Raw genomic sequence first — 24,942 nt, forward strand, 5'->3', positions numbered from 1 at the left:
GGGAACCGGAGGAGCCAAGAGGTAGAGAGGCTCACTGATCAATCAATTGATCAGATTTGTTGAGTGCTTAATAATAATAATAATGTTGGTATTTGTTAAGCGCTTACTATGTGCCGAGCACCGTTCTAAGCGCTGGGGTAGATACAGGGTAATCAGATGCTTACTGTGTGAAGAGCACTATACTAATCCCTTGGGAGAGTATAATATAACAGAGCTTATGATGTAACAGATTTGGTAGGCATTTATCTTGAGACGTCCTGGGGCTTTAGAGAGCAGTTATATCTCCTAGATGCTGATTTTTTTTTTAGTGATATCTGTTAAGCACTAACTGTGTCAATCACCGTGCCCCATCCTACCTCACCTTGCCGGTCTCCTGCTACAACCCAGCTCGTACACTTCTCTCCTCTAATGCCAACCTTCTCACCGTACCTCGATGTCGACTTTCCCGCCACCGACCTCTCACCCACGCTCTGCCTCCGGCCTGGAACGCCCTCCCTCTTCATATCCCCTTGATTCTATTTATCGCCATCGTTCTCGTCTGTCCGTCTCCCCCGATTAGACCGTAAGCCCGTCAAAGGGCAGGGACTGTCTCCATCTGTTACCGATCTGTCCATTCCAAGTGCATAGTACGGTGCTCTGAACATAGTAAGCGCTCAATAAATACTACTGAATGAAGGAAGGAAGGAAGGAATATCCCACAGACAATTACTCCCTCCACCTTCAAAGCCTTACTGAAGGCACGTCTCCTCCGAGAGGCCTTCCCTGACTAAGCCCTCGTTTCATCCTCTCGCACTCCCTCCTTCTGCACTTCCATGATTCGATTCCTTTGTTCCCACCCCCCCACCAGCCTCACAGCACTTATGGACGTATCCACAATTTATTTATTCATTTATATTAATACCTTCTCCCCCTTCCTGAATGTGAGCTCACTGTGGGTGGGGAACGTATCTACCAGTTCTGTTATAGTGTTACATTGTACTCTCCCAAGTATTTAGTACAGTGCTCTGCACACAGTAAACACTCAATAAATATGATTTATTTGATTTATTCGACTTGCTGCCTCCCTAAAGATAAAGAAGAACAACCAGCCAGAGAGAAGTTAACCGAACTTTTATGTAGTATCCTCCCTCCACAAGATCTTTTCATATCAGGAGAGACTTCCCCCACGGAAGGCAGAAGCAATTGGTGACAGTGGCTGGTTCGATCATTAGGCAACTAGTCAACCGAGTTTGTGACGTCCAGAAGAAACACTAGGTGACGGTCCCACTGGCCGTAAAAGGAGCAGACTTCCCGGGGATCAATCAATCAATCAATCAATCAGTGGTATTTATGGAGCGTTTACTGTGTGCAGAGCCCTGTACTAAGAGCTTGGGAGAGTACAATATAACAGAGTGGGCTTCCCGCCCACAATTAGCGTAGCGTATAGAGGGATGGGGTAAATGGATGGGTCACAGACCCAAAGTTCCAGGGTCGGAGAGTGGGATTTGATTAAGGCAGTGCGGAGAATATCAGTCTGGCACGGGACTGGTAATACTTTCGGGGTGCTGAGCCCAATCCCCCGCTTTCCTTCCCAAACCTTGCCACCCAGAGAGCAGCAGCTTTTCAGCCCCAGTTGTTCCCTGCAGTGACTGTTTCCAGCTTCCTTCCCAAACCTTGCCACCCAGAGAGCAACAGCTTTTCAGCCCCAGTTGTTCCCTGCAGTGACTGTTTCCAGCTACCGGCAATTAGGACGTTGGTGTTAAATTGGGAGGTGATAATAATAATAATCATAACAGTAATGGCATTTGTTAAGTGCTTTTGTGCCAAGCACTGTTCTAACCACTGGGTTAGATAAAAGCTGATTAGGTCAGATACAGTCCCGGTCCCACAGGGGGCTCACACTCTTAATCCCCATTTTACAGATGAGGAAACTGAGGCACCGAGAAGCGAAGTGACCTGCTCAAGGTCACACAGCAGATATGTGGCAGAGCTGGAATTAGAACCCAAGTCCTTCTGACTCCCAGGCCTCTGTTCCGGGCACTAGGCCATGCTGCTTCTATTATTATTATTATTATCTCAAATCAATCAATCGATCATATTAACTGAGCACTCACTTCAGCCCTGAACTAAAGAGAGATGGTACATAAATTCCTTGCTCACAACCACCTCACAGTCTAGAGGAGGAGGCAGACATTAATATTAAAACAATAGTTTAAATTTGGGGTGCGTTCTTAAGTGCTATGAGACTGGAGGGTGGGGAATATAGGGGCCGAATCCAAGTTCAAGGGCAATACAGGAAGGAGAGAAGAGGAAATGAGGGCTTAGTAGGGGAAGGCCTCTGGGAGGAGATGCGCTCTGGCTTTGAAAGGGGGGAGAGCGATCATCTGTCAGACATGAAGAGGGAGGGATCTCCAGACCAGAAGCAGGACGCGGGTGAGGGGTCGGCGGTGAGATCGATGATATCGAGGTACAGTGAGTAGGTTGGCATTCGTGGAGCAAAGCGTGCGGGCCGAGTCGCAGTAGGAAATCGGGGAGGTAAAGTATTTCTCAGAAGGGAGCGACAAGGTCACCGCTGACCCCTCTCTCTGGCTCTGTTTTACCGAGGCTTCACCTCCATCCCACTTGAGGGTGAAGGAGATCTGAATTCTTTCCTTATGAAGCTGCAAAAGCTAATAAAATCTTTGGAAAATTGCCTCACCCGAGGCTCACCTCAGCTCCTCCTACCCTTCCCCAGTGTGCAGGAGTCACCACATGAGGGCACCGGGATGCCATTCCCAGACCGAGTCCTCAAAAGGGAAAAGAGGTAACATCTGGGAATTCCTCCCTCCTAAATCCCTACTTGGATGTCCTGCCATCACCTTCATTCATTCAGTAGTATTTATTGAGCGCTCACTATGTGCAGAGACTGTACTAAGCACTTGGAATGGACGATTCACCTCAACGTGTCTAAAACGGAGCTCCTTATCTTCCCACCCAATCCCTGTCCTCCCCGTGACTCTCCCATCACTGCAGACGGCACCACCATCCTCCCTGTCTCTCAAGCCCGTAACCTTGACGATATCCTTGACTCCTTTCTCTCCTTCGACCCGCGTATTCAATCCATCGCCGAATCCCGTCGGTTCGACTTTCACCGCATCGCAACAATCCGCCCTTTCCTCTCCATCCGAACTGTCACCACGTTAATTCTAAAGTGTGGTGGATAGAGCTCAGAATGTCATGGGTTCTGATCCTGGCTCCTCCACTTGTCTGCTGTGTGACCTTGGGCAGGTCTCTTAACTTCTCTGGGCCTCAATTCCCTCATCTGTAAAATGGGGATTGAGACTGTGAGCCCCACGTGGGACAAGAAGGGACCGTGGCCAGGCTGATTTGCTTGGATCCACCCCTGCGCTTAGTACAGTGTCTGGCACATAGTAAGTGCTTAACAAAAACCATAATTATTATTATATCTTTATTTATTTATTTCAGCATGGCTCAGTGGAAAGAGTCCGGGCTTAGGAGTCAGAGGTCATGGGTTCGAATTTCCACTCTGTCACTTGTCAGCTATGTGACTGTGGGCAAATCACTTCACTTCTCTGTGCTTTAGTTACCTCATCTGTAAAATGGGGATTAAGACTGTGAGCCCCACGTGGCACCACCTGATGACCCTGTATCTCCCCCAGCGCTTAGAACAGTGCTCTGCACATAGTCAGCGCTTAACAAATACCAACATTATTATTATTACTATTATTTACAGTCTCCATCTTTAGTCTGTGAGCTCGTGGTGAGCAGGGAATGTGTCCGTTATATTGTTACATTGTACTCTCCCGAGCGTTTAGGATAGTGCTCCGCACACGGGAAGTGCTAAGTAAATATGATTGACTGACTAGATCTCTTTCCTGTTAGCATCTGGAAGCCAAGCCAATCTCCGAGAAACCGTCGTCTCTTTCATTCATTCAATAGTATTTATTGAGCGCTCTGTGCAGAGCACTGTACTAAGCGCTTGGAATGGAAAATTCGGCAACAGATAGAGACAGTCCCTGCCTATCGACGGGCTTACAGTCTAATCGACTGTTGGCTCATTCAGTCTCCGCTCACGGAAGAGGAGGTCTCTCACCAGTGGTGCCCTGAGAGCGTAGATGGGCCTTATTCTTTCCTATTTTGCAGATGGACCCCCATGTCATTGCGAGAGTGGGGGAAGGGGTCAGAGGACAAGCCGACCCAAGCTTGGTTTTCACTTTACTGTGGCATTCTACACAGAATTCTACCCGAGAAGCAGCGTGGCTCAGTGGAAAGAGCCCGGGCTTGGGCTTCAGAGGTCATGGGTTCAAATCCCAGCTCAGTCACTTGTCAGCTGTGTGACTTTGGGCAAATCACTTCACTTCTCTGGGCCTCAGTTACCCCATCTGTAAAACGGGGATGAAGACTGTGAGCCCCACGTGGGACAACCTGATCAACTTGTATCCTCCCCAGCGCTTAGAACAGTGCTTTGCACATAGTAAGCGCTTAACAAATGTCATTATTATCATTATTATTATTATTATTATTCTACATGATGGAACAGCGGGAAGGAAACAGGCATCGTGGAGAATAAATATTAGATGGACAGTTAGGAATTTTGTTTCTGGCTCTATCACTGATCCACTGAATAGACTTAACCAGTTAACCTCTCTGCACCTCAGTTTCCTAATGGTAATAAAAACAAAAGTAAGAAGAAAAACAATTATAATAATGGAATTTGTTAAGCACTTACTATGTGCCAAGCACTGTCCTATGCACTAGGGAAGATGCAGAATATCCAGATCTGACAAAGTCCCTGTCCAACATAATAATAATGGTGGTATTTGTTAAGCGCTTACTATGTGCAAAGCACTGTTCTAAGCTCTGGGGGGATACAAGGTGATCAGGTTGTCCCACGTGGGGCTCACGGTTTTTAATCCCCATTTTACAGGAGGTAACTGAGGCACAGAGAAATGAAGTGACCTGCCCAAAGTCACACAGCTGGCAAGCGGCGGAGCCGGGATTCGAACCCATGGCCTCTGACTCCCAAGCCTGGGTTCCTTCCACTGAGCCACGCCACATGGGGTTTACAGACTGAGAAGGAGGGAGAACAGGTATTGAATTCCCATTTTAGAGATGAGGAAACGGAGGCACAGAGAAGTTAAGTGACTTGCCCAAAGACACACAGCAAAGTGGTGGAGCCAGGATTAGGACCCGGGCCTTTCTGACTCCCGGGCCCATGGTCTTTCCACTAGGCCACGCAGCTTTCTAGTGAAGTAGAGTCAGGAGAATATCTCCCGCTGTTCCTTACTGCATACGGATTCTGGGAAAGTGAATGAGATGACAGGAGTCGCTGCAAAGGAAGTGTAAAATACAACATTACGCCATCATTGTTCAACAACAGGTAAAGTAAGACAGTAGGGTCATTTAATACTCCAGCTTATTTAAGCTCTAGTCAAGGCCTGAATTTCACTGCTGATACAAGTGAGGCCACCGGGAAAGCCTGGAAACTTCATCATCATTGACTTGGGCAGCAGTAGACACAATTAAGCAAAAGTCAATTAAGTTTTGAGGGTAAGTTTACCAAAAAATGCAGTTTAGTAGTAATTAAAAATACCTTTAATGTATATCTCAGGCAAGACAGTAAAGATGTGTCTTCTGTGCAGTCTCTGAGGTTGCGCAAATTGGGTTCCCATCCTTTCTACGTTCTCGGTTTCCTGTCCTGCCCGGCCCACCGAGAGCACTGGGACCGGGACAGACAGAAGGAGAGGTTCCAAACCCTTAGAACTTTTCGGTACATTTGTGACCGTCGGAATCTGGACCGGACTTCTGGAGCGATGACAAGCCCGAAGACTGCTCCTTTAATGATAATGATGTATTGAGACTTGATTTGCTTTAGTGTTGGCCTTTTTTCTCACATTGTTTTGTGATTTTTCTTTCCATCCTTCCTTCTGCATTCATCACCAATCCCCCTTCCTTCTTCTTAGATTTCGAGCCTCTGGAGGTTAGTATTTATCATTCTTGTAGATTTATCATTTATTATCATAAAGATTTATCTTAAATCTTGTAGATTTATCATGAAGATTTGTCATTCTTGTATTTTTCCCCAGCACTTAGTACAGTATTCTGCCCACAGGAGGTGTTCAAAAAGAATCACTGAATGGATCAATAAATGGCCACTTGAAGGTGGTTATAGTGATAAGGATACTTTTTATATTCTTCCTATTATCATTATCGTTATCATTATTAATGGAAGAATTTCTCTGGACTTCCATCAGAGAAACAGGCATGCCCATTCCTGACCTGATCCTAGAAGTAATAATAATAATAACGATAATAATAATAAAGATAACAATGATGATAATATTTGTTAAGCGCTTACTATGTGGCAAGCACTGTTCTAACCACTGGGGTGGATACAGGTTTATCAGGTTAGTCATAGTCCCTGCCCCACATAGGACTCACAATCTAGATAGGAGGGATACCGCTCACATCCTCACTGGACTGATTGGGAAATAAATCAGCACTTTTTCTCGAGATCAACTAGGCAGGGCAGTCCTGCTTAAGAGCCTGACGATATAGGAAAGTGAAATAAGAACTAATTTCTTCAGAGAGCCAGGCACATTTAGAGTTTCCTGTGACATATCTCTTGTCATTCTCGGCCGACTCTCCAAACATCTGAATGCGTTCAAAATCTACCCCCTCCACGAGTGATTCCTTAGCAAACCCATCTCACAGTCTAAAAACCCTTGTACCCACACTTCTTCACACCCTGAATGCCATTTTCAAATTTCTCTCCCTCTGATGGTGCCTTTCACTCTGTCTTCAAATATTCCCCACTTCTCCCCTCTCCTAAAAACACCTTCTCAGGGTCCCATTGGACCATCCAGCTATCAGCCCCTCTCCCTTCTTCAATTCCTGTCCAAGTGTATCAAGCAGATTGTATAAACCCACTGCCTCTGCTTTCCTCAAACTCCCTTCTTGACCTTCTACAATCCAATCTCGGTCCTCTTCAGTCTACTAAGGCCACTCTCTCCAAGATCACTATGACCTCCTTCTTCCCAAATCTAACAGACCTAGGATCTCTGTCCTAATCCTCCTTGACCTTCCAGCTGCCTTCAACAGAATAGATCGTTTTCTTCTACTGGAAACCTTCTCCAGCTCTGGGTTTGCCAGTATCCTGCTTACCTCTCTGGTTGATGTTTCTGTTTCCTTCACGGACAACTACTTTTCCCCATGGTTGTTCATCAGGGCTCTGTTCTGGGTCTCCTTCTCTTCTCACTTTACATTTACTCCCTTGGGGAATTCAGCTACTCTCATGGTTTCACCTACCATCTCTATGAAGATAACTTCCAAATCCACCTGATTTTAGCTCTGGCCCCTCTCTTTCCCTGAAATCTCACATTTTTCAGGATATCTCCATGTGGATGTCCCTCTGCCACTTCAAGCTCAATATACCCAAAACCGGACTCGTCATCTTCTCTCCCAGCTCCTCTCCTCTCCCTAACAATCCCATTATTGTTGACCAGTCATCCTCCCTGTCTCAGAAGCCTGCAATCTTGACATTATCTTTGATTCCTCCCTCTCTTTCAACTCCCATAATCGGTCCGTCACCAAATCCTGCTGGATTTTTCCTCCACAACATTTCCAGGATCCAATTCTTGCTTCTCCATCCACATGACCATCATGTCGGTCCGAACAACTATCATAACCTTTTTTCACTAATGCATCAGCATCGTCATCAAGCCCCAGGCCTCCAGCCTCTCCTTTTTCCAGGCCAGACTTCACTCTGCTGCCTGGATCATTTTTCTATAATGCTACTCCGGACTCATCTCCCAAATCCTCTAACAACTCCAATGGTAACCCATTCCTCTCTGCAATGGGCAGAAACTCCTGACCACTATCTCTAGGGTATTTAGCTCTCTCTGTCCTACGAATCCACTCTCAACTGTCAGTACACCCCAGATCACACCCTTTATGTCTCAAACTAACCTACTCACCATGCTTTGTTCTTGTCTCTCCTGCTACTCCCCTCTTGCTCTCATCTTCCCCCATTGCCCGAATTCCCTCACACCTCCAGAGCTGACAGCCCACAGCTCTCCCTTCAAGGCCCTTCTGAAATCATATTTCCTCCAGGAAGCTCACCCTGATTAATTTGTAATCTCCACGCTTACATCCCTACTGTCTGCTCAGCATTTAAGCGACCTCCCAAAGCATCTTTTACACACCTTAAATGCGCCTCACTTAAGCGCTAATTCACCTTAAATATGCTCTTACGTAAGCACTAATTCAAATATATATATACATATATATGTATCTCCTTTTTCTATCTGTAAATTAATCTTAACGTCTGTCTCCCCTACTAGATTGTAAACTCTTTAAGGGGAGGGATTATGTCTAGAAATTCTATTGTACTCTACCGTGCGCTTAGTACAGAGCTCTGCACACGGTAGCAGCTTAATCAGTATGATCGACCGATCGATTACTATAGTGGAGTTTGTATCTGAAGGGCCACCTCAATAAAGCCCTTGGTCTCCAGCCTCCCACTGAATTCCTGGAGTTAATCTACCCTTATGCCAACAGTCATCCCCTCCTGCCTCTAACCAAGCATTCTCACACTTACAAGCACCTGCGATCATTCAGATACACAAACACACATGCACATACAGACGCACACACGTCTACCTAAATATATGGGCGTACATACATAGACGTATGCCCACAAATAAGTACACATGCATAGACACACACATAAATATCTAAATATATGGACGTAGAAGCACACACATATACATACACAAACACACACACGTGTATACCTAAATATATGGGCGCACATACATACACACACTCACTTGCATACGCACACGCACCTGTATGCCTAAATATATGGGCGTACATGCACTCATACACACTCGCACACACTCAGGTGTATATCTAAATATATGGGAAAGCAAGCACGCTCACACAAGCAGAGGCATCCTGCAAGTTGCTCGCCATCCAGGAGGCTCGTCAATCCGGAAATTCCTGCAGTGAGGATCCAGAAGGGGGCACGTTTTGGGGGGGGAGGGCGGCTGCTGGGGTGCCAGGGTCTCTTGGAAACCCGCGGTCATCGTCCTCCCTCTTCAGAGCGTGGCCCCACACTCGGTTGCCTATCACCAGTTCTTTATGACGGACAGGAGGATCTGCAGAGCCATGGAGAAACAAGGGAGCTGGGCTAGGCAGTAGGCCACAGAGCGGGTGGGAGCTTTCAACTTCATCAGGTAGGCCACGGTGTGAACCATCCGCCCCACGAAGAAGACGAGGAAGTGTATCCGGGCTATAAAGAGGTTGGGGTGGAGGAAGGAGTAGATGGCTCCCAGAAACAGGAAGGGGAAGATGGTCTCCATATCATTCCGATGGGCTCTGGAATGGAAACGGTAGAGATCAAGTACGCTGGGGGACCCGCCCTCATCTGTTGCCCCCCTGCTTCCGGACCCCCGGTTCTCAAATCCCACCTCACGGTAGCCGGCTCCATGGCCCCGTCACGGATGAAGAACTAGAGGAGATCCTTCTACAACCCAGCCCGCGTATTTCACTCCTCTAGTGCCGACCTTCTCACTGTGCCCCGATCTCACCCGTCTCGCCGCCGATCCCTGGTCCGCGTCCTGCCTCTGGCCTGTAACACCCTCCCTTCTCAGTAGTGGCAGACAATTACTCTCTCCCCCTTCAAAGCCTTATTGGAGGCCCATCTCCTCCAAGAGACCTTCCCAGACTAAGCCCCACTCTTCCTCATCTCCCACTCCCTTCTGCGACGTCCTGACTTGCTCCCTTCGTTCTTCCCTGCCGTCCCAGCCCCACAGCACTTATGTATATTTCTGCAATTTTACTGGTTTGCACTGATGTCTGTCTCCCCTCCAACAAGTCTGTGAGCTCACTGTGGGCAGGGAATGCCACTGTTTCTCATATTATTATTATTATATTACAATATTATTATATTGTACTTTCCCAAGTGCTTAGATCAGTGCTCTGCACACGGTAAGTGCTTAATAAATACAATCGAATGAATGATTCCCACCGTAATCCTTCCCTACTGTTACTCCCTCACTTGGAGTGCAGACTTCCGTTACATAGTCTCAGAAACGTCAGCCTCTTCTTTCGCACTGGGGAGAGCTCCTTCTGCACCGGTTTGCATTGAGATAATAATGGTGGTATTTAATAATAATTATGGTATTTGCTAAGGGCTTACTATGTGCCAAGCACTGGAATAGGTACCAGTTGATCAGGTTGGACACGGTCCCCGTCCCACATGGGGCTCCCACTCTTAACTCCCATTTTACAGATGAGGGAATTGAGGCACAGAGAACACGTGCCCAGAATCACGGAGCAGACAAGTGGTAGGGCCGGGATTAGAACCCAGGCCCTTCTGACTCCCAGGCCCGTGCTCTATCCACTAAGATACTTGTTAAGCTCTTACTATGTCTCAAGCACCGTTTTAAGCGCTGCGGAAGATACAGGGCAATCATGTCAGACACGGTCCCTGCCCTACATGGGGCTCAAGGTCTAAAAGGAATAACAGGTATCGAATTCCCATTTTACAGGAAAGGTCAATGAGGCATGGAGAAGTTAAGGGACTCGCCCAGAGTCGCATAGCCGGCGCACGGTGGAGCTGGATTAGAACCTCGGTCCTCTGACATCCAGGCCCACGCTCTTTCCACTAGGCCATGCTACTAGATGCAGGCCGAACGTTTATAAATATAAATGAGGCCCGCCGGTTTCTCCTTATCCCCCCTCCTACTGCTGCCCAACTTCTCAATGTTGCATGTTCCTACCCACACGATCTTTATCTTTTCTGGAAACCAATAATCATGGGTGCAAGATTTCTGGAACCCGATCTATTCTAAGGCACTGTGGCTTCATACAGGGAGATCAAAAGATGAGGAGGGAGGCCACCGACACCTGCATATAAAGACTCTGACCGGAGAGCTTAGCATAGGCTTTAAAACAGTCAGCTCCATCCCTCCTACCTTACCTCTGACTTCCTACTCCGCTTCTCTGATGCAACCTACTCACTGTCCCTCAATCTCGTCTATCTTGTTGCCGACCCCTTGCCCGCGTCCTGCCTCTGGTTTGGAACTCCCTCCCCCTTCATATCTGACAGACCATCACCTTCCCCACCTTCAAAGCCTAATTAAAAAATCACATCTTCTCCAAGAGATCTCCGCTGACTGAGCCCTCATTTCCACTTCTCCCTCTACTTTCTGTGTTGCCCTGGCGCTTGGATTTGTCCCCTTTATTCACCCCACTCTCAGCCCCCCAGCGCTTTATGAACACACCTGTAATTAATTCATTTGTATTAATGTCTGTCTTCCCCTCTAGACCCTAAGCTTCTTGTGCGTAGGGAAAGTGTCGATAAAGCACGGGCCTGGGAAGTCAGAAGGTCATGGATTCTAATCCCGGCTCCGCCACTCGTCTTCTGTGTGGCCCTGTGCAAGTCACTTCACTTCTCTGTGACTCAGTTACCACATCTGGAAGATGGGGATTGAGACTGTGAGCCCCACATGAAACAGGGACTCTGTCCAACCCGATTTGCTTGTATCTACCCAGCACTTAGTACAGTGCCTGGAACATAGTAAGCGCTTAACAAATACCACAGTTATTATCACTGTTATTATTATTACTACCGACTCTGTTACATAGCACTCTCCCAAGTGCTTGGTACACTAGTCTGCACAAAGTAAGCACTCAATTGTTTTGAGAGCTAACAGCTGCTAATTAGTGCTGGTGGATATTTTCCATGAAGTGTGCTAACCTTAATTTCCTTATAGCTGAGGGCCAAGTACGGGCATTTCTACCAGTCTCCATACATTGATGATCAAGTTAGTTGAGTTCTTGTCTCACTGGTCCACGTTCTCATTAGAGAAGTAGGGTGGGAAGCACACACATAAATTCCCTAGCACTACGTATGCCCGAGCAGAACTCTGAGTGCAAGAAAGTGAGAAGCACTGTGGTCTAGTGCTTGGGCCTAGGGCCTAGGAGTCAGAAGGAACTGCCTTCTAATCCCGGCTCCGGCACTTTGCTGCTGTGTAACCTTGGGCAAATCACTTCACTTCTCTGTGCCTCAGTTACCTCATCTGTAAAATGGGGATTAAGACCGTGAGCTCGGGATGTGGACTGTATCCAACCAGATTAGCTTTTATCTACCCCCGCGCTTAGTAAAGTGCCTGGCACATAGTAAGCGCTTAACAAATGCCATTAAAAAGAAGGAAAAAAAAAGAATCTGCTTCCCAACTCCATAGTGCTTCCAGTGCACCAAAATCCCAGTTCTTCCCAAATCACTGTTTTCCCCAAACATAACCACCTGCCCTAGTTCCACTAGGAGGGGTCACGCTTATTCTCTTTGGACAAACGCTGCCATTTCCCCTGCTCCCATTCTTTTGCAACCAGGGTGATTTCTCCCCAAAGGGAGGTGGCAGAGAAGGGGTGTAATTAGTTTGGGAACCCAACCCCACTGCACTTCTACCTTCACCCTCAGTGCTGACGGAACCAACCCTTTTAATCCACCTCTTGGAATGTCAACCCTCCGGCCAAGATCGGGTCTAATTCCACTGTTTAGAGAGCGCCTTGACTGTTGTTGGGACTCAGCTCATGTTAAAAAATCATAATAACAACTGAAGATCTCATCTTTTAATCCTCAACCTCATAAACTGATAAACGACAAGCCAACCACCATTTCACTCCCTCTTACGACTTCCATTTCTTTCTCTTTCTCTGAGGGGAGTTTTGGGGAGCTGGGGGGATCAGCTTCAAACACTCCTGGGCCACCTGTTAATGTGTTCTTCAGTTTGTATGCAAGTTCTACACCACCCTGGGTTCTTCTGCTGGAGCGAGCATTCCTTCCTGCCTCAGCTTCCACACTTGCACGATGGAGCTACAAGCCGCCTGACGGACTATTGAGAGGTTGAGTTTGGTGAAGGATAGCGTAGTGAGAAGCAGCATGGCGTAGTGATTAGAGCCCAGACCTACAAGTCAGAAGGTCTTGGGTTCTAATTCCAGCTCTGCCACTTGTCTGCTGTGTAACCTTGAGCAAGTCACTTCACTACTCTGTGCCTCAGTTCCCTCATCCGTACAGTGGTGATTGAGACTGTGAGCCCCTCGTGGGGCTGTGTCCAACCCGATCTGCTTGTATCCACCCCAAGATACCTATGCCTGACACATAGTTAACACTTAAGAAATACATAATAATAATAATAATTACTACTATTTTTACTAGTATGAGCCTAGGCTGCAAGGCTGGGCTTCAGATCTGAGGACCATCCTTGTCTCAGTTGGGTTGGTTTTCAAAAGATGGAGGATTTGAGCAAACGATGGAGAGAAGAGATTTTCCAGTATATTTTTATGCTTCACAGATATTTTGGCAGTGGCTTATGGAGCCCTCCAGTTAGGTGCCCTCCAGCTGTTTTCTACCACTGTGATAGTGTACGCTCCCAAGTGCTCAGTACAGTGCTTTGCACCCAGGCGGTGCTCAGTAAATACAATTGAATGAACTTTGTTCCCCGTTGTTGGTGAGTGGGACTCTGTGGTTTCCTTGGCCACCAGTCCCCCAACTTCCTGCGTTTGGCCCTTCGCCAAATGAAAGTTCATGTAAACAGAGCCCAGGGTGAACCGCTGTAGTCTGTGGCCCGGGTGATGCGACCCCTTCGTCCAGCTGCCAATGGGCCTGACGGGGGGCCGTGGTAGGAGGACATCTGATAATAATAAGAATAATTGAGGTATTTGTTAAGTGCTTACTAGTTGTCAGATACTGTGCTGGGGTAGATACAATTTAATGGGGTTGGAAACAGTCCCTGTCCTACAATAGGGCTCACAGCCTTAATTCCCATTTTACAGATGAGGAGACTGAGGCATAGAGAAGGTAAGTGACTTGCCCGAGGTCACACAGCCGACTAGTGTAGAGTCGGGATTAGAAGTTGGGTTCTTCTGACTCCCGGGCCTTTGCTCTATCCACTAGGTTATGCTGCTTCTCAACAAGCCAGACAGTATTTCACTCCCTCTCACACCCTCCTGTTTCCTTCTCTTTTTTTGACGAGAGTTTTGGGGTGGGGAATCAGCTTCTAACACTTTGATTTGAGGGTTTGATATTGGTCTGACTCCCCACCGCACTTAGGTACATATCTTCAATTATACATTATAAGTTATTCATTTATAGTATTGTCTGTCTCCCCTTCTTGACTTTAAACTCATTGCGTGCAAGGAACATGACTGCCAACTCTGTTGTATTGTACTCTCTCGGGTTCTTAGTACAGTGCTCTGCACACAGCAAGCGCTCAATAAAGACCACTGATGGATAGATTGACCGGTGAGATGTGGAAATTGACAATCAAAGGAGATTATGGCATCTCTTTCACTGGAGACCTTTAAGAGTAAGCCCCATGCAGGATAGGGACTGTATCCGACCTAACTTGTACCTACCCCGGCGCTTAGAACAGTTTTTGACATGTAGTAAGCGCTTACCAAATACCACTATTAAAAAAATCCATATCGCTCAGCTGCTTCTAGACTCCAACGACCAAACTCTCCCTGGCCCAGGTCGCTTAAGTCCCAGATTGCTTTGTTGACAGTAAAGGGAGAAATGTTGGTTCTTGGTTAAGAGCTACATTAAACGGCCCGCCGTTAAGAACTAGGCAGTGCCCGTTATACTCCCAGCACGGCCGAGCCAGTGACAGAGATAATAAGGGAACGGGGTTAAGTGTGAAAGATCAAATCGCGGTCCCTGTTTACATCCTCTCCTCAGCCCAACCACCACCACCACACTCTGCATCTCGTTGGAAACAGCCAGTGGCCGAGCTCTCCGACAACCAGGCTGCCTCTTCTAGGTTTCCCTCATTCCGACCCTGAACCCTCAGATCTCGTTAGTGGAACTGAGGGGACAGAGAGAGAAATCACTAGTTCTGAGATCCTGCCGCTGCCACGGACAGAAATATGGAGTCTGGGAACCTGGAACTGGGTTTGCTCTCTGCCCAGGGCTTTCTCTCAAACATTCCTTCAGTAGGGAAGAAATAAAACACAGTCGCGTGGGTTGGAGAGCTTCCTAAAAGCTTGCGGCACCGCCAAGACCTCCTCTGAAGGCTTGCTGGCTTCCCAGCATCCTGGCTCTCTCACCTCCTCTGAGTCAGAATATACACCCAATCTCATTCTTTGTCGCATCGGGGCACCTGGTTCACACTAGGTGACCGAGCCCACGGAGGGTACTGGAAGGCGGCAGACAAAAAACGGAACATGAAATTTGAAACGTGTCAACTCCAGCAACTCCAAAATCATTTAAATGAATGGGTCAAGGTTTCTCCCTTGGCTTCCCAATCCACGCACCTGCTAAATACTCTTTCTTTTCCTTCCAAACCTGCCTCCTCCAGCAAGCCTTCTCTGATTCAGATGGAGGGGCTTCGGAATCCCCACCTCTCCCAATTATAACAATTGGGTCTGTCTGTTTACCAGGGTCTTTTTTTTTATCCCCTGGATGATGCTTGACTGAGTGACTTCAGTTAACAAAGCACTCAGCTGAATGTTTCAAAGACACATGCCTTGTTCCTGAGGACCTCGTTCATTCATTCATTCATTCATTCATTCATTCAGTCGCATTTATTGAGCGGTTTCTGTGTGCAGGGCACTGTACTAAGCGCTTGGGAGAATACAAGTTAAGTGCTTACTATGTGCCGGACACTTTACTAAGCACTGGGGTGGCTACAAGCAAATCGGGTTGGACACAGTCCGTGCCCCACACGGGGCTCACAGTCTTAATCCCCGTTTTACAGCTGAGGTAACTGAGGCACAGAGAAGCTAAGGGACCTGCCCAAGGTCACAGAGCAGACAAGCGACGGAGCCGGAATTAGAACCCCTGTCCTTCTGACGCCCAGACCCGAGCTCTATCCACCAGGACACGTTGCTTCTCCATAAATGAATAAATACCATCGACTGATTGATTGGAAGTCACACTCCACACAACAGGGGAACAGTTCTGAACCCCAACCCCATGTCTGGGCGGCCAAAAAACTCGGCAGCTCCCGCAGCGGAGGCATCAGCGGATGGAACCTAGCTCCCTTAGGGGGAGAGATGGGTGGGGGGGCCTGAGATAGAGAAAGAGGAAAGGGTAAGAACTAAGATCCTGTTCTTGTACTTTTCAGGAGCCAAGGTTTTTCCGGTAACACAATCCAGGGCCAATGAGCTGGAACAAAGGGAGGGACCCGGGGCCGGAGGGGCTTGGAATGTGCGGTTCAGAATAATGACCACCCTTTTTAAGGCCGAAGTCGGCCGAATGACCAAATGAAAGCAGTGCCGCTCCAGGCCAGACTTGCTCACTTCCTTCTCCTCTCTCTTTGCCTGCACTGTAGCGTCAAGGTGTTGCAACATTTTACTACACAAAGTTTCCCTGGTTGGGAAATTCAATAGCCGGTTTTATATGTCCCCTTCTGGCTGAGAGCTGCTTCCAGTCACGTCTTGTCCTCCCCAGTGAAACCAGCCAATGGAGGGAAAGACCTGTTGTCTACAGGGCCAGATGTGACCAGATTTCTCTTCAGCTACCCTTGAAATTTTACTCCGTTCGGCTAACGCACAAACAATGCAACTACAACGGGTTCAAAATCCATCTCCCAGTTGTCACCTGCTTTCTAAATCTGCCTTGACCTCAGCCCTAATATCCCTCACCGGCCCCTAGAAGCCTCCTCCGGCGAATGCAACATAAATATCTGCCTGCAGGAAACACATACAATCACTGTTCTCTCATAAACCCACACTTCCAGGAATACGTAAGAAAAACATAATAAAAGGGAGAACAGAGAATCATTCATTTATTTTAAACCTACTGCGTGATTGTTTTTAATTTTTTTTCTTTAGGTTCCACCCTGATTTTTCAGACTCCGGGCATAGGCTCATTGGCGTAGTTGATGTAGGTTAATGGACACCGGGTTGACTGCTCTGAAAACAGAGTTCATTCATTCACCCATTCAATTGCATTTACTGAGTGCCTACTGTGTGCAAAACACTCTACTAAGCGCTAGGGAGAGTACAATATAACAATAAACGGACACATTCCATGCCCACAATGAACCCTCAGCCTAACGTGAAGCAGCTAGAAGCAGAATGGTGTAGTGGATAGAGCACGGGCTTTGGAGTCAGAAAGGTCATGGGTTCTAATCCTGGCTCCGCCACTTGCCTGCTGTGTGACCGTGGGCAAGGCGCTTTACTTCTCTATGCCTCAGTCACCTCATCCGTAAATTGGGGGTTGAGACCGCGAATCCCACATGGGACAGAGACTGGGTCCAACCCAGTTCGCTTGTCCACCCCAGTGCTTAAAACAGTGCCTGACACAAAGTAAGCACTTAACAAATCCATTATTATTACTATTATCATTATTAAAATGCCTCCCCGACTGAAGGATTCCACTAAATCGCCCTTCTTGCCCAGGCCTAATAATTAACTACCATCAGTGTTGGAGGTCAGCAGTTGTTCTTTGCTAAATGGCAGGCAGTGGGGGAAGGCTACTGGGAGAGCTAGTGACCACCGGTCACCCCGCCACGAAGGCTCAGTACTTGCCTGAGGCATCTCTCCACATCTTGGTCGATCCGATAATACTGCAGGCCTCCGTGTCTCATGGCGTCTTCTGGGTTGGCAAAGGCCTAGGAAGACATTACTAAGAGTTTATTACCTGAGAGGCAGAGAGTCCCTGTCGATCAGCACCTACGTGTGATATTCATGGTCTGCTGCGTGATCAACATGGATCACGTATTCCTAATTCACGGCGGCCCGGCGGCCAGAGCACTGAATGAACTGGGCAGGGCACTGTCCTGGCAGCTCTAAATTTATAGAACAGATGCCGAGATAAAACGCTGTCCTTGAAGCAAATTTCCATTGATTTGACCCCAATTTCCCATTGATTGACACTATATTGGGAAATATATCTGTAGAAAAAAATAATCCTCACCCCAAGTTCCTCCCCCACTTCTCTCTGCTAAGCTGCTGCTTTCTCTTTTGTTTAAAAACTGCTGCGTGTGGGCAGAACAGTTGGTTGTCTGAAGAGGTAGCTCTGGCCTCTGTTGTTTTATACACACACACACACACACACACACTCACTTTTGCCTAGATTTCTGGAAGATAAAAAGATGCAGCTGGTGATTTGAGTATGCATCTAATTGCAGAAGCAGCCAGCTGGATATTTCTGTACCCTGACCAATCTCCTGGAAGAGCAGAGGACTGAGAATCACTTGAAGCTAGAGGTAATACTTTTCACCCATTCCCCCATCCCCCCAGTTCTTTTTCTTCCTGATGGGGTTTAGGGTTTTAGGACGGAAGTGAACTCTGGAGCGAGGACAGTCACAGACCAGAAAAATACACTACCCGGACGAATCCAATCGAAAAGTCTATCTAACTGGATAATATATGTGATATGCATGTATGCATGCATGTAGATATTTATAGATGTAGATATATACAGATATTTATAGATATAAATATTTATAGATGTATAATTGTACATATACATATATAAATAATTATAGAAGTAGATACATATAGTATAAATCAAGATAGATGTAGATATAGACATGAAGTATCCATATTTATGTCTCTCGCTATATAAATGAGGACAGCAGGAAAACAAGAGAAGAAAATAAAAGAGGAAAAATGGACAGGAGAAGGAAGAGAAAGGTAAGAGGGCACTTGAGACTGGGTCTCTTCCGTTCGGCTCTGCCCAGCGCAGGATAGAATATTTGTCAATCGACAATCGTATTTATGGAGAGCTTGCTGTGAGCAGAGCAGTGGATTAAGCCTTGGGAGAGTAGAGTTTGGTAGACATAGTTCCTGTCCATAAGGAGCTTACGGTCTAGAGGGAGAGACAGACATTAAAATAAATACTGGATACGTACCTAAGTGCTGTAGGGCTGAGGATGGGGTGAATAAAGTGTACAGATCCAAGTTCAAGGGTGCCGCAGAAGGGAAAGGGAGAGATAGGGCTTAGTTGGAGAAGTCTTCTTGGAGGAGATAGGATTTTTATAAGGTTTCAAAGCTGGGAAGAGGGATAGACTGTTGGATGTGGAAAATGACAGAGTTCGGGGCCAGAGGAAGGATGTGGGAAAGGGTCAATGGTGAGATAGACGAGATCAAAGTACGGTGAGTAGGTTGGTATTAGAGGAGCTGGGTTGTAGAAGGAAATCAGGCCAGTGGTAAGGATTTCTCTTTTATGAGGAGGTGGATGGGCAGTCACTGGGGGTTCTCGAAAAGTGGGAGACATGGACTGAGCATTTTGATTTGTTTTTAAAGTAACTCCCACTCCCTTCTCTTCTCTCTTAGCCTGAGTTGGCTTTCTTTCCTCGCCGGATTTCACTCTCTTCCCAGAGTCTCCAAAAAGATCCCTTTTTCCCTTCCCCAGAGTTTGTGGGACTCTGGAAGCCTGTTTTCTCCAGCATTCTGACCCGCTCAGCTCCCTACCCCAGAGTATTATTACTTCCAAAAATAATCTTCTATTTCCTCCACAAAGATGCTGTGCTATGCTGTGTGAAGAGTGGAAGGGAGAGAGAGAAAGCGAGAGAGACACACGGGGGGAGGAGGAGCTATGAAGCAGCATCGTGTAGTGAATAGAGGAAGGTCCTGAGAGTCAGAAGGTCAGGAGTTTTAATCCCAGTTCTGCCACTTGTCTGCTGTGTGGCCTTCGTCAAGTCACTTCACTTCTCTGGGCCTCAGTTATCTCATCTTTAAAATGGGGATTGAGACTGTAAGCGTCACACAAGTGTGGCTTAATGGAAAGAGCCCAGGCTTGGGAGTCAGAGGACACGGGTTCTAATCCCGGCTCTACTGCTGCGTGGGCTTGGGCAAGCCGCTTAACTTTCCTGTGCCTCTGTTACCTCATCTGTAAAATGGGGATTACAACTGTGAGCCCCACGTGGGACAACCTGACTACCTTGTATCCACCCCAGCTCTTAGAACGGTGCTCGGCACATAGTAAGCGCTTAACAAATACCATTATTATTATTATTTTGGTGCCTCGGTTACCTCATCTGTAAAATGGGGATTAAAACTGTGAGCCTCATGTGGGACGACCTGATTACCCTGTATCTACCCCAGTGCTTAGAACAGTGCTCGGCACATCACACAGTAAGCGCTTAACAAATACCAATGTTATTATTATTATTATCGCTAAAATCCACCCTTTCCTCTCTATCCAAACCTCTACCACGTTAGTACAGTCACTTATCTTATCCCACCTAGATTACTGCATCAGCTTCCTTTCTGACCTCCCAACCTCCTGTCTCTCCCCACTCCAGTCCATACTTCACTCTGCTGCCTGGATTATTTTACTACCCAAACATTCAGGGCATATCACCCCACTCTTCAAAAATCTCCACCTCCATATCAAACAAAAACTCTTCACCATTGGCTTTCAAGTTCTCCGTCACCTTGCCCCCTCCTACCTCACCTCCCTTCTCTCCTTCTACAGTCCAGTCCTCACACTTCTCACTGTGCCTCCATCTCGCCTGTCTCGCCACCGACCTCTGGCCCACGTCCTACCTCTAGCCTGGAGCGCTTTCCCTCCTCCAATCCTCCACACAATTACCCTCCCTCCCCTTCAAAGCCGTACATCTCCTCCAAGAGGCCTTCCCAGTCTAAGCCCTATTTTTCCTTATCTCCCACTCCCTTCTGCATCACCCTGACTCGCTCCATTTGCTCTTCCCAGCTCTCCCCACCCCACAGAACTCATGCATATATTTGTAATTTTTATTTATTTATACTGATAACTGTTTACTTGTGTTGATGTCGGTCTCCCCCATTCTGGACTGTGAGCTTCTTGTGGGCAGGAATTGTCCCCTTTATTTCTGTATTGTACTTTCCCAAGTGCTTAGTATAGTTCTCTGCACACGGTAAGCCCTCAATAAATACGACCGAATGAATGTTAGGGACCGCGTCCAACTTGATTTGCCTGGAACATAGTAAACGCTTTACAAATACCACCATCATCATTATTATTATTGTCCTTATTTAAAGATGGGGTTGCTGGTGGTGAGCCTTCGACCAAACACAAATGTCTCTAAAGGACAGTCCCTTCTTCACTACTTCACTAGGGAAGCAGCGTGACTCAGTGGAAAGAGCCCGGGCTTGGGAGTCAGAGGTCATGAGTTCTAATCCCGGCTCTGCCGCTTGTCTGCTGTGTGACTTTGGGCAAGTCACTTCACTTCTCTGTGCTTCACTCATCTCATCTTTAAAATGGGGATTGAGACTGTGAGCCCCACATGGGACAACCTGATCACCTTGTATCCCCCCAGCACTTAGAACAGTGCTTTGCCCATAGTAAGTGTTTAATAAATGCCATTATTATTATTACTGCCTCAGAAATGGAGTACCCATTTTTTTGCCCCTTATCCCATCAAGGTGAGAATCACATTTTTACCTTGTGGGCAGGGTATCTACCGATTCTATCTTACTATAGTCTCCCAAACACTTAGTACAGTGATCTCCACACAGTAAGTTCTCACTAACTCCACTGATTGATCGATCGATTGACTGAATATGAATTGACTGAATTGATTGATTGACCTGGCCCGGAAGAGTGCGATCAATTGGTGCCGTTGCCTTTCAGCCAAGACACCAAAGTATGGGGCCACCCTCTTATGAAGGACTAATTTAAGGCTGGGGAAAGAGCGGAACGAGGCAGGAGAGAGGGGTGCTGGGATGTGTTCAGCCAGTCATTCCCTCTTGCCAGGTTCCCATGTCGTCAACAGTACCCACAAGAAGCACTCCATACCATAGAAGCGGGTGGCTTAGTGGAAAGAGCACAGGCCTGGGAGTCAGAAAGATCTGGGTTCTAATCCCAACTCTACCACTTGTCTGTTGGGTGACCTCGGGCAAGTCATTTCACTTCTCTATGCCTCAATTATCTCATTGGCAACATGGGGATTAAGACCGTGAGTCCAACCTGGTTATCTTGTATCTATCCCAAAGTTTAGTACAGTGCCTCACATGTAGTGAGTGCTTAACAAATGGAATGGGGAAGCTGAGGCCCAGGGAGAGGCTTGACTTGACCACGGTCATTGTCCATCGGTCAGAGATGGGATTACCATTATGTCCCAGGGAAGCAGACCTGGTGAACTGATAAACCATTACTATAATTAGGGGGTTGGACCGATAATAACTGTGGCGTGTGTTTAGACCGTGAGCCTGTTACTGGGCAGGGATTGTCTCTATCTCTTACCAGATTGTACATTCCAAGTGCTTAGTACAGTGCTGTGCCCATAGTAAACGCTCAATAAATGCTATTGAACGAATGTGTTAAGCGCTTACTGTGTTCCAGGCACTGCTGTAAGTGCTGAGGTGGAAACAAGCAAGTCGGGTTGGTCACCGTCTTCGTTCCACATGGAGCTCACTGTCTCAATCCCCATTTTACAGATGAGGTAACTGAGGCAAGGAGAAGCTTAAGTGACTTACCCAAGGTCACCCAGCAGACAAGCGGCATTTTCCTCCCTGCTCTGTTTTTAATCCAGTGGCATGGAACAGATTTCTTGCATAGATCCTGACGTCTCCAAACCTCCTAGCCTTACCTAAGGCACCCTTAGTAGAACCTGTCCTTTTAACCTTCTCTTCTCCACCTTCAGAAAATCCTTCCTTCCCCAGAACTTTCATCGCATCGAGAAGCAGTTAGATTCTGAGGGGACACAGACTAAACAATCAGAGATGCAGAAAAAGAATGTCTCTTTAGGAACAGAAGTCAGTCAGCGCACAAGGTTATCGCAAGCAGGAAACGTGTCTGCTAACTCCGTTGCATGGTACTCTCCCAAGAACTTAGTACAGTGCTCTGCATATAGTAAGTGCTCAATAAATACCACTGATAGATTGATCGAAAAGATGCAGCGTCGTGAGCTAGCAAAGTAGGGGTTAGAGACCCCGAAGGACGCCCTGCTCTCAGGGTTCCAGGAAGTTCAACTGAAAGACGAATTTCTGGGTGAACTCTCACTGTTTGCTTCGGTGTGCATGGCTCTGAATTAACCACCATTTCCTACCTTGGTCAGTGGTTATAAGAGAGGCCAGTGGAGGATATTATCAAAGGAGGTCATAAACCACTGACTCAGAAACATATTTCAGATTCTTAGGAGTCATTTCTTTGGGTCCTGGGCCACTGGGTTTCCTTCTCACCAGCTGCTACCAGCCCCAGCTCTGCTGCACCGAGCCATTAAAGGGTTGCCTGTTGACTTCACACCTTTACCAAAACTATTCCTCTCCCCATCATTGATGGGCCACCAATTTTTCTGTTTTGATTAATGGAAAATAAAAGTAGCCACCGGGCAACATCATGAACTGAATCAGTAAAGCCTATCGCTAGGCAGAATAATCAATAAGCAGAGCAGGATTCTCCTGAGATCACAGGTGAACACCACCCTTTATCCTTCTCTACCCAAACTAGCATACCCTGAGAGAATAGAGCCTCCTAGCCTTATGATAAATAGCAAACATTCTCACATAATTTTATATAATATAAAACAGGCCTGTCCTCCTGGCTCACACGCAACACACACACACACACACACACTCTGATCATCATTCGGGCAGAAACACAGTCCCATCTTGAACAGTTTTACGTCTTGCGATCTCACTGTTCTGCTTTGCTCTCTCTGACTCTCTCATCTTATTTTTGTAAAGGGGCCCTGGCTCGTTGGCAAGCTCCAGCGATACGAAAAAAAGTCTGAATTTTGTCGGACTGCTTATCGGAAACCTGAGCTTCAAGGTCCCGGTGGCCTTGGAGGGAAAATCTGTTGGGAGTTCAGGAATTTAGGCTTGAATTTCTATCCTTCTTGGTTGGGAGACTCCATTCCTTCCTAAATGAGATTCCTCTGAGAGAAAACAGAGAGTCTGCCCTGTAAAGTTCAGACATGAGCACGGAGTAGTGGCATGCCAACCAGAAATGCACCTCAAAAAGAAATCTGATTTTCCTGTCAAGCCGACTGAACAAAAACTGCATGTTCCCTCAGGGGCACTTACCTGCATGGAAGGTCTGAGAGGTGAACTAATCTTTAAATGTTAAAGACTGAGATCCACAACACTGGTAAAACTGATAGAAAGAGGGAAACTGGAGTAGACATATAAGGGAAAAATGTTTAGCTTCTGACTTTTTCTAAGCCTACAACACAGTGCTAGCGGTTACATTCAATAACTGGGTTTCATTTCGCTCTTCCAAACTAATACAGAGACGTAACGAGGAGGGCAAAGTGTTAGTTTCAGAGAGAATTCAACTCACCTTCTTCCGCAGCCTCACTTGTCCAGTAATGATGGCCACTACGTAAGTTTTTAAAATCAGGATTGTGCTGTAGAGGGTGAAAGAAGCGAACACTTCGTTTTCCATCATTTTGGAGTCTGGAGAGAGGTTCTCGTCCTCTTCTGAAGCCTGAGGTTGGAGGAGGGTTTCTTCTGGAGGAGAGGCAGGCGTTCTGTGCGTGTGCGTGACAGACTCTGAGTGAATGAGTGAGAGAAGGGGCAGGAACAGGGAGGGGAGAAGAGAGAAAGAAACAGAGAGAGAGAGAGGAGGGAGGAAGGGAGAGGGAAAATGCTTATAAAGTTTCTCCTTTTAGTCTATAATCATCCTCCGTGCACAGAACCTTGTGAAGAGACTGCTGCATCTACTCGGTCTTTTTTTCTTTATCAACGACACGCCCTCAGCCGGAGTTAGTTTAGCCCCTGCCCCTGTATTTTAGGAGGAAATGCCAAATTCTCCGTTGCAGCATCTAAACTTCAGAGAGAACAGATTGCCGCAACCTCACGGCAAGGCATTTCCTTCAGAAAAAAAAAAAAACACAACAAAACCCCAAAACCCTCCCCCTCTTTCCAGGGTAAAAGAGTAAACAGTTGTTACTGAATAAAGTTGAATTTCCAAGGTTGCTTTTTTTTCTGGAAGATGAGGTGAAAACCAGATGAAGGTGGCCAGTAAATGTCAACGGTCAGTCAGTCGGTCAATCGTATTTCTTGAGCGCTTACTGT

At 46.9% G+C, this 24,942-nt stretch overlaps 1 protein-coding gene across 1 annotated transcript; it reads right to left on the reverse strand.

Moving 5' to 3' along the window:
* Positions 1 to 8,337: 8,337 nt before the first annotated feature.
* Positions 8,338 to 24,680, reverse strand: PTGES (prostaglandin E synthase). Its single transcript, XM_029063686.2, has 3 exons — positions 24,206 to 24,680; positions 17,524 to 17,606; positions 8,338 to 9,360 (listed from the first exon to the last, which is right to left on the reverse strand). The coding sequence occupies exons 1-3, from the start codon at positions 24,311 to 24,313 to the stop codon at positions 9,111 to 9,113; spliced, it is 441 nt and encodes a 146-aa protein (XP_028919519.1). The 5' UTR covers positions 24,314 to 24,680; the 3' UTR covers positions 8,338 to 9,110.
* Positions 24,681 to 24,942: the final 262 nt, after the last annotated feature.

This window comes from Ornithorhynchus anatinus, chromosome 4, assembly GCF_004115215.2.
Source record: "Ornithorhynchus anatinus isolate Pmale09 chromosome 4, mOrnAna1.pri.v4, whole genome shotgun sequence".
NCBI lineage: Eukaryota > Metazoa > Chordata > Mammalia > Monotremata > Ornithorhynchidae > Ornithorhynchus > Ornithorhynchus anatinus.

What these genes read in the sequence shown, in the direction of transcription:
- PTGES (XM_029063686.2), bottom strand. Translation starts at nt 24,313, where the DNA reads ATGATGGAAAACGAAGTGTTCGCTTCTTTCACCCTCTACAGCACAATC. An exon ending in AAGTGAGGCTGCGGAAGAAG is followed by an intron (nt 17,607 to 24,205) that starts GTGAGTTGAATT and finishes ATGTCTTCCTAG; the next exon opens with GCCTTTGCCAACCCAGAAGA. An exon ending in GATGTGGAGAGATGCCTCAG is followed by an intron (nt 9,361 to 17,523) that starts GCAAGTACTGAG and finishes TTTCCATTCCAG; the next exon opens with AGCCCATCGGAATGATATGG.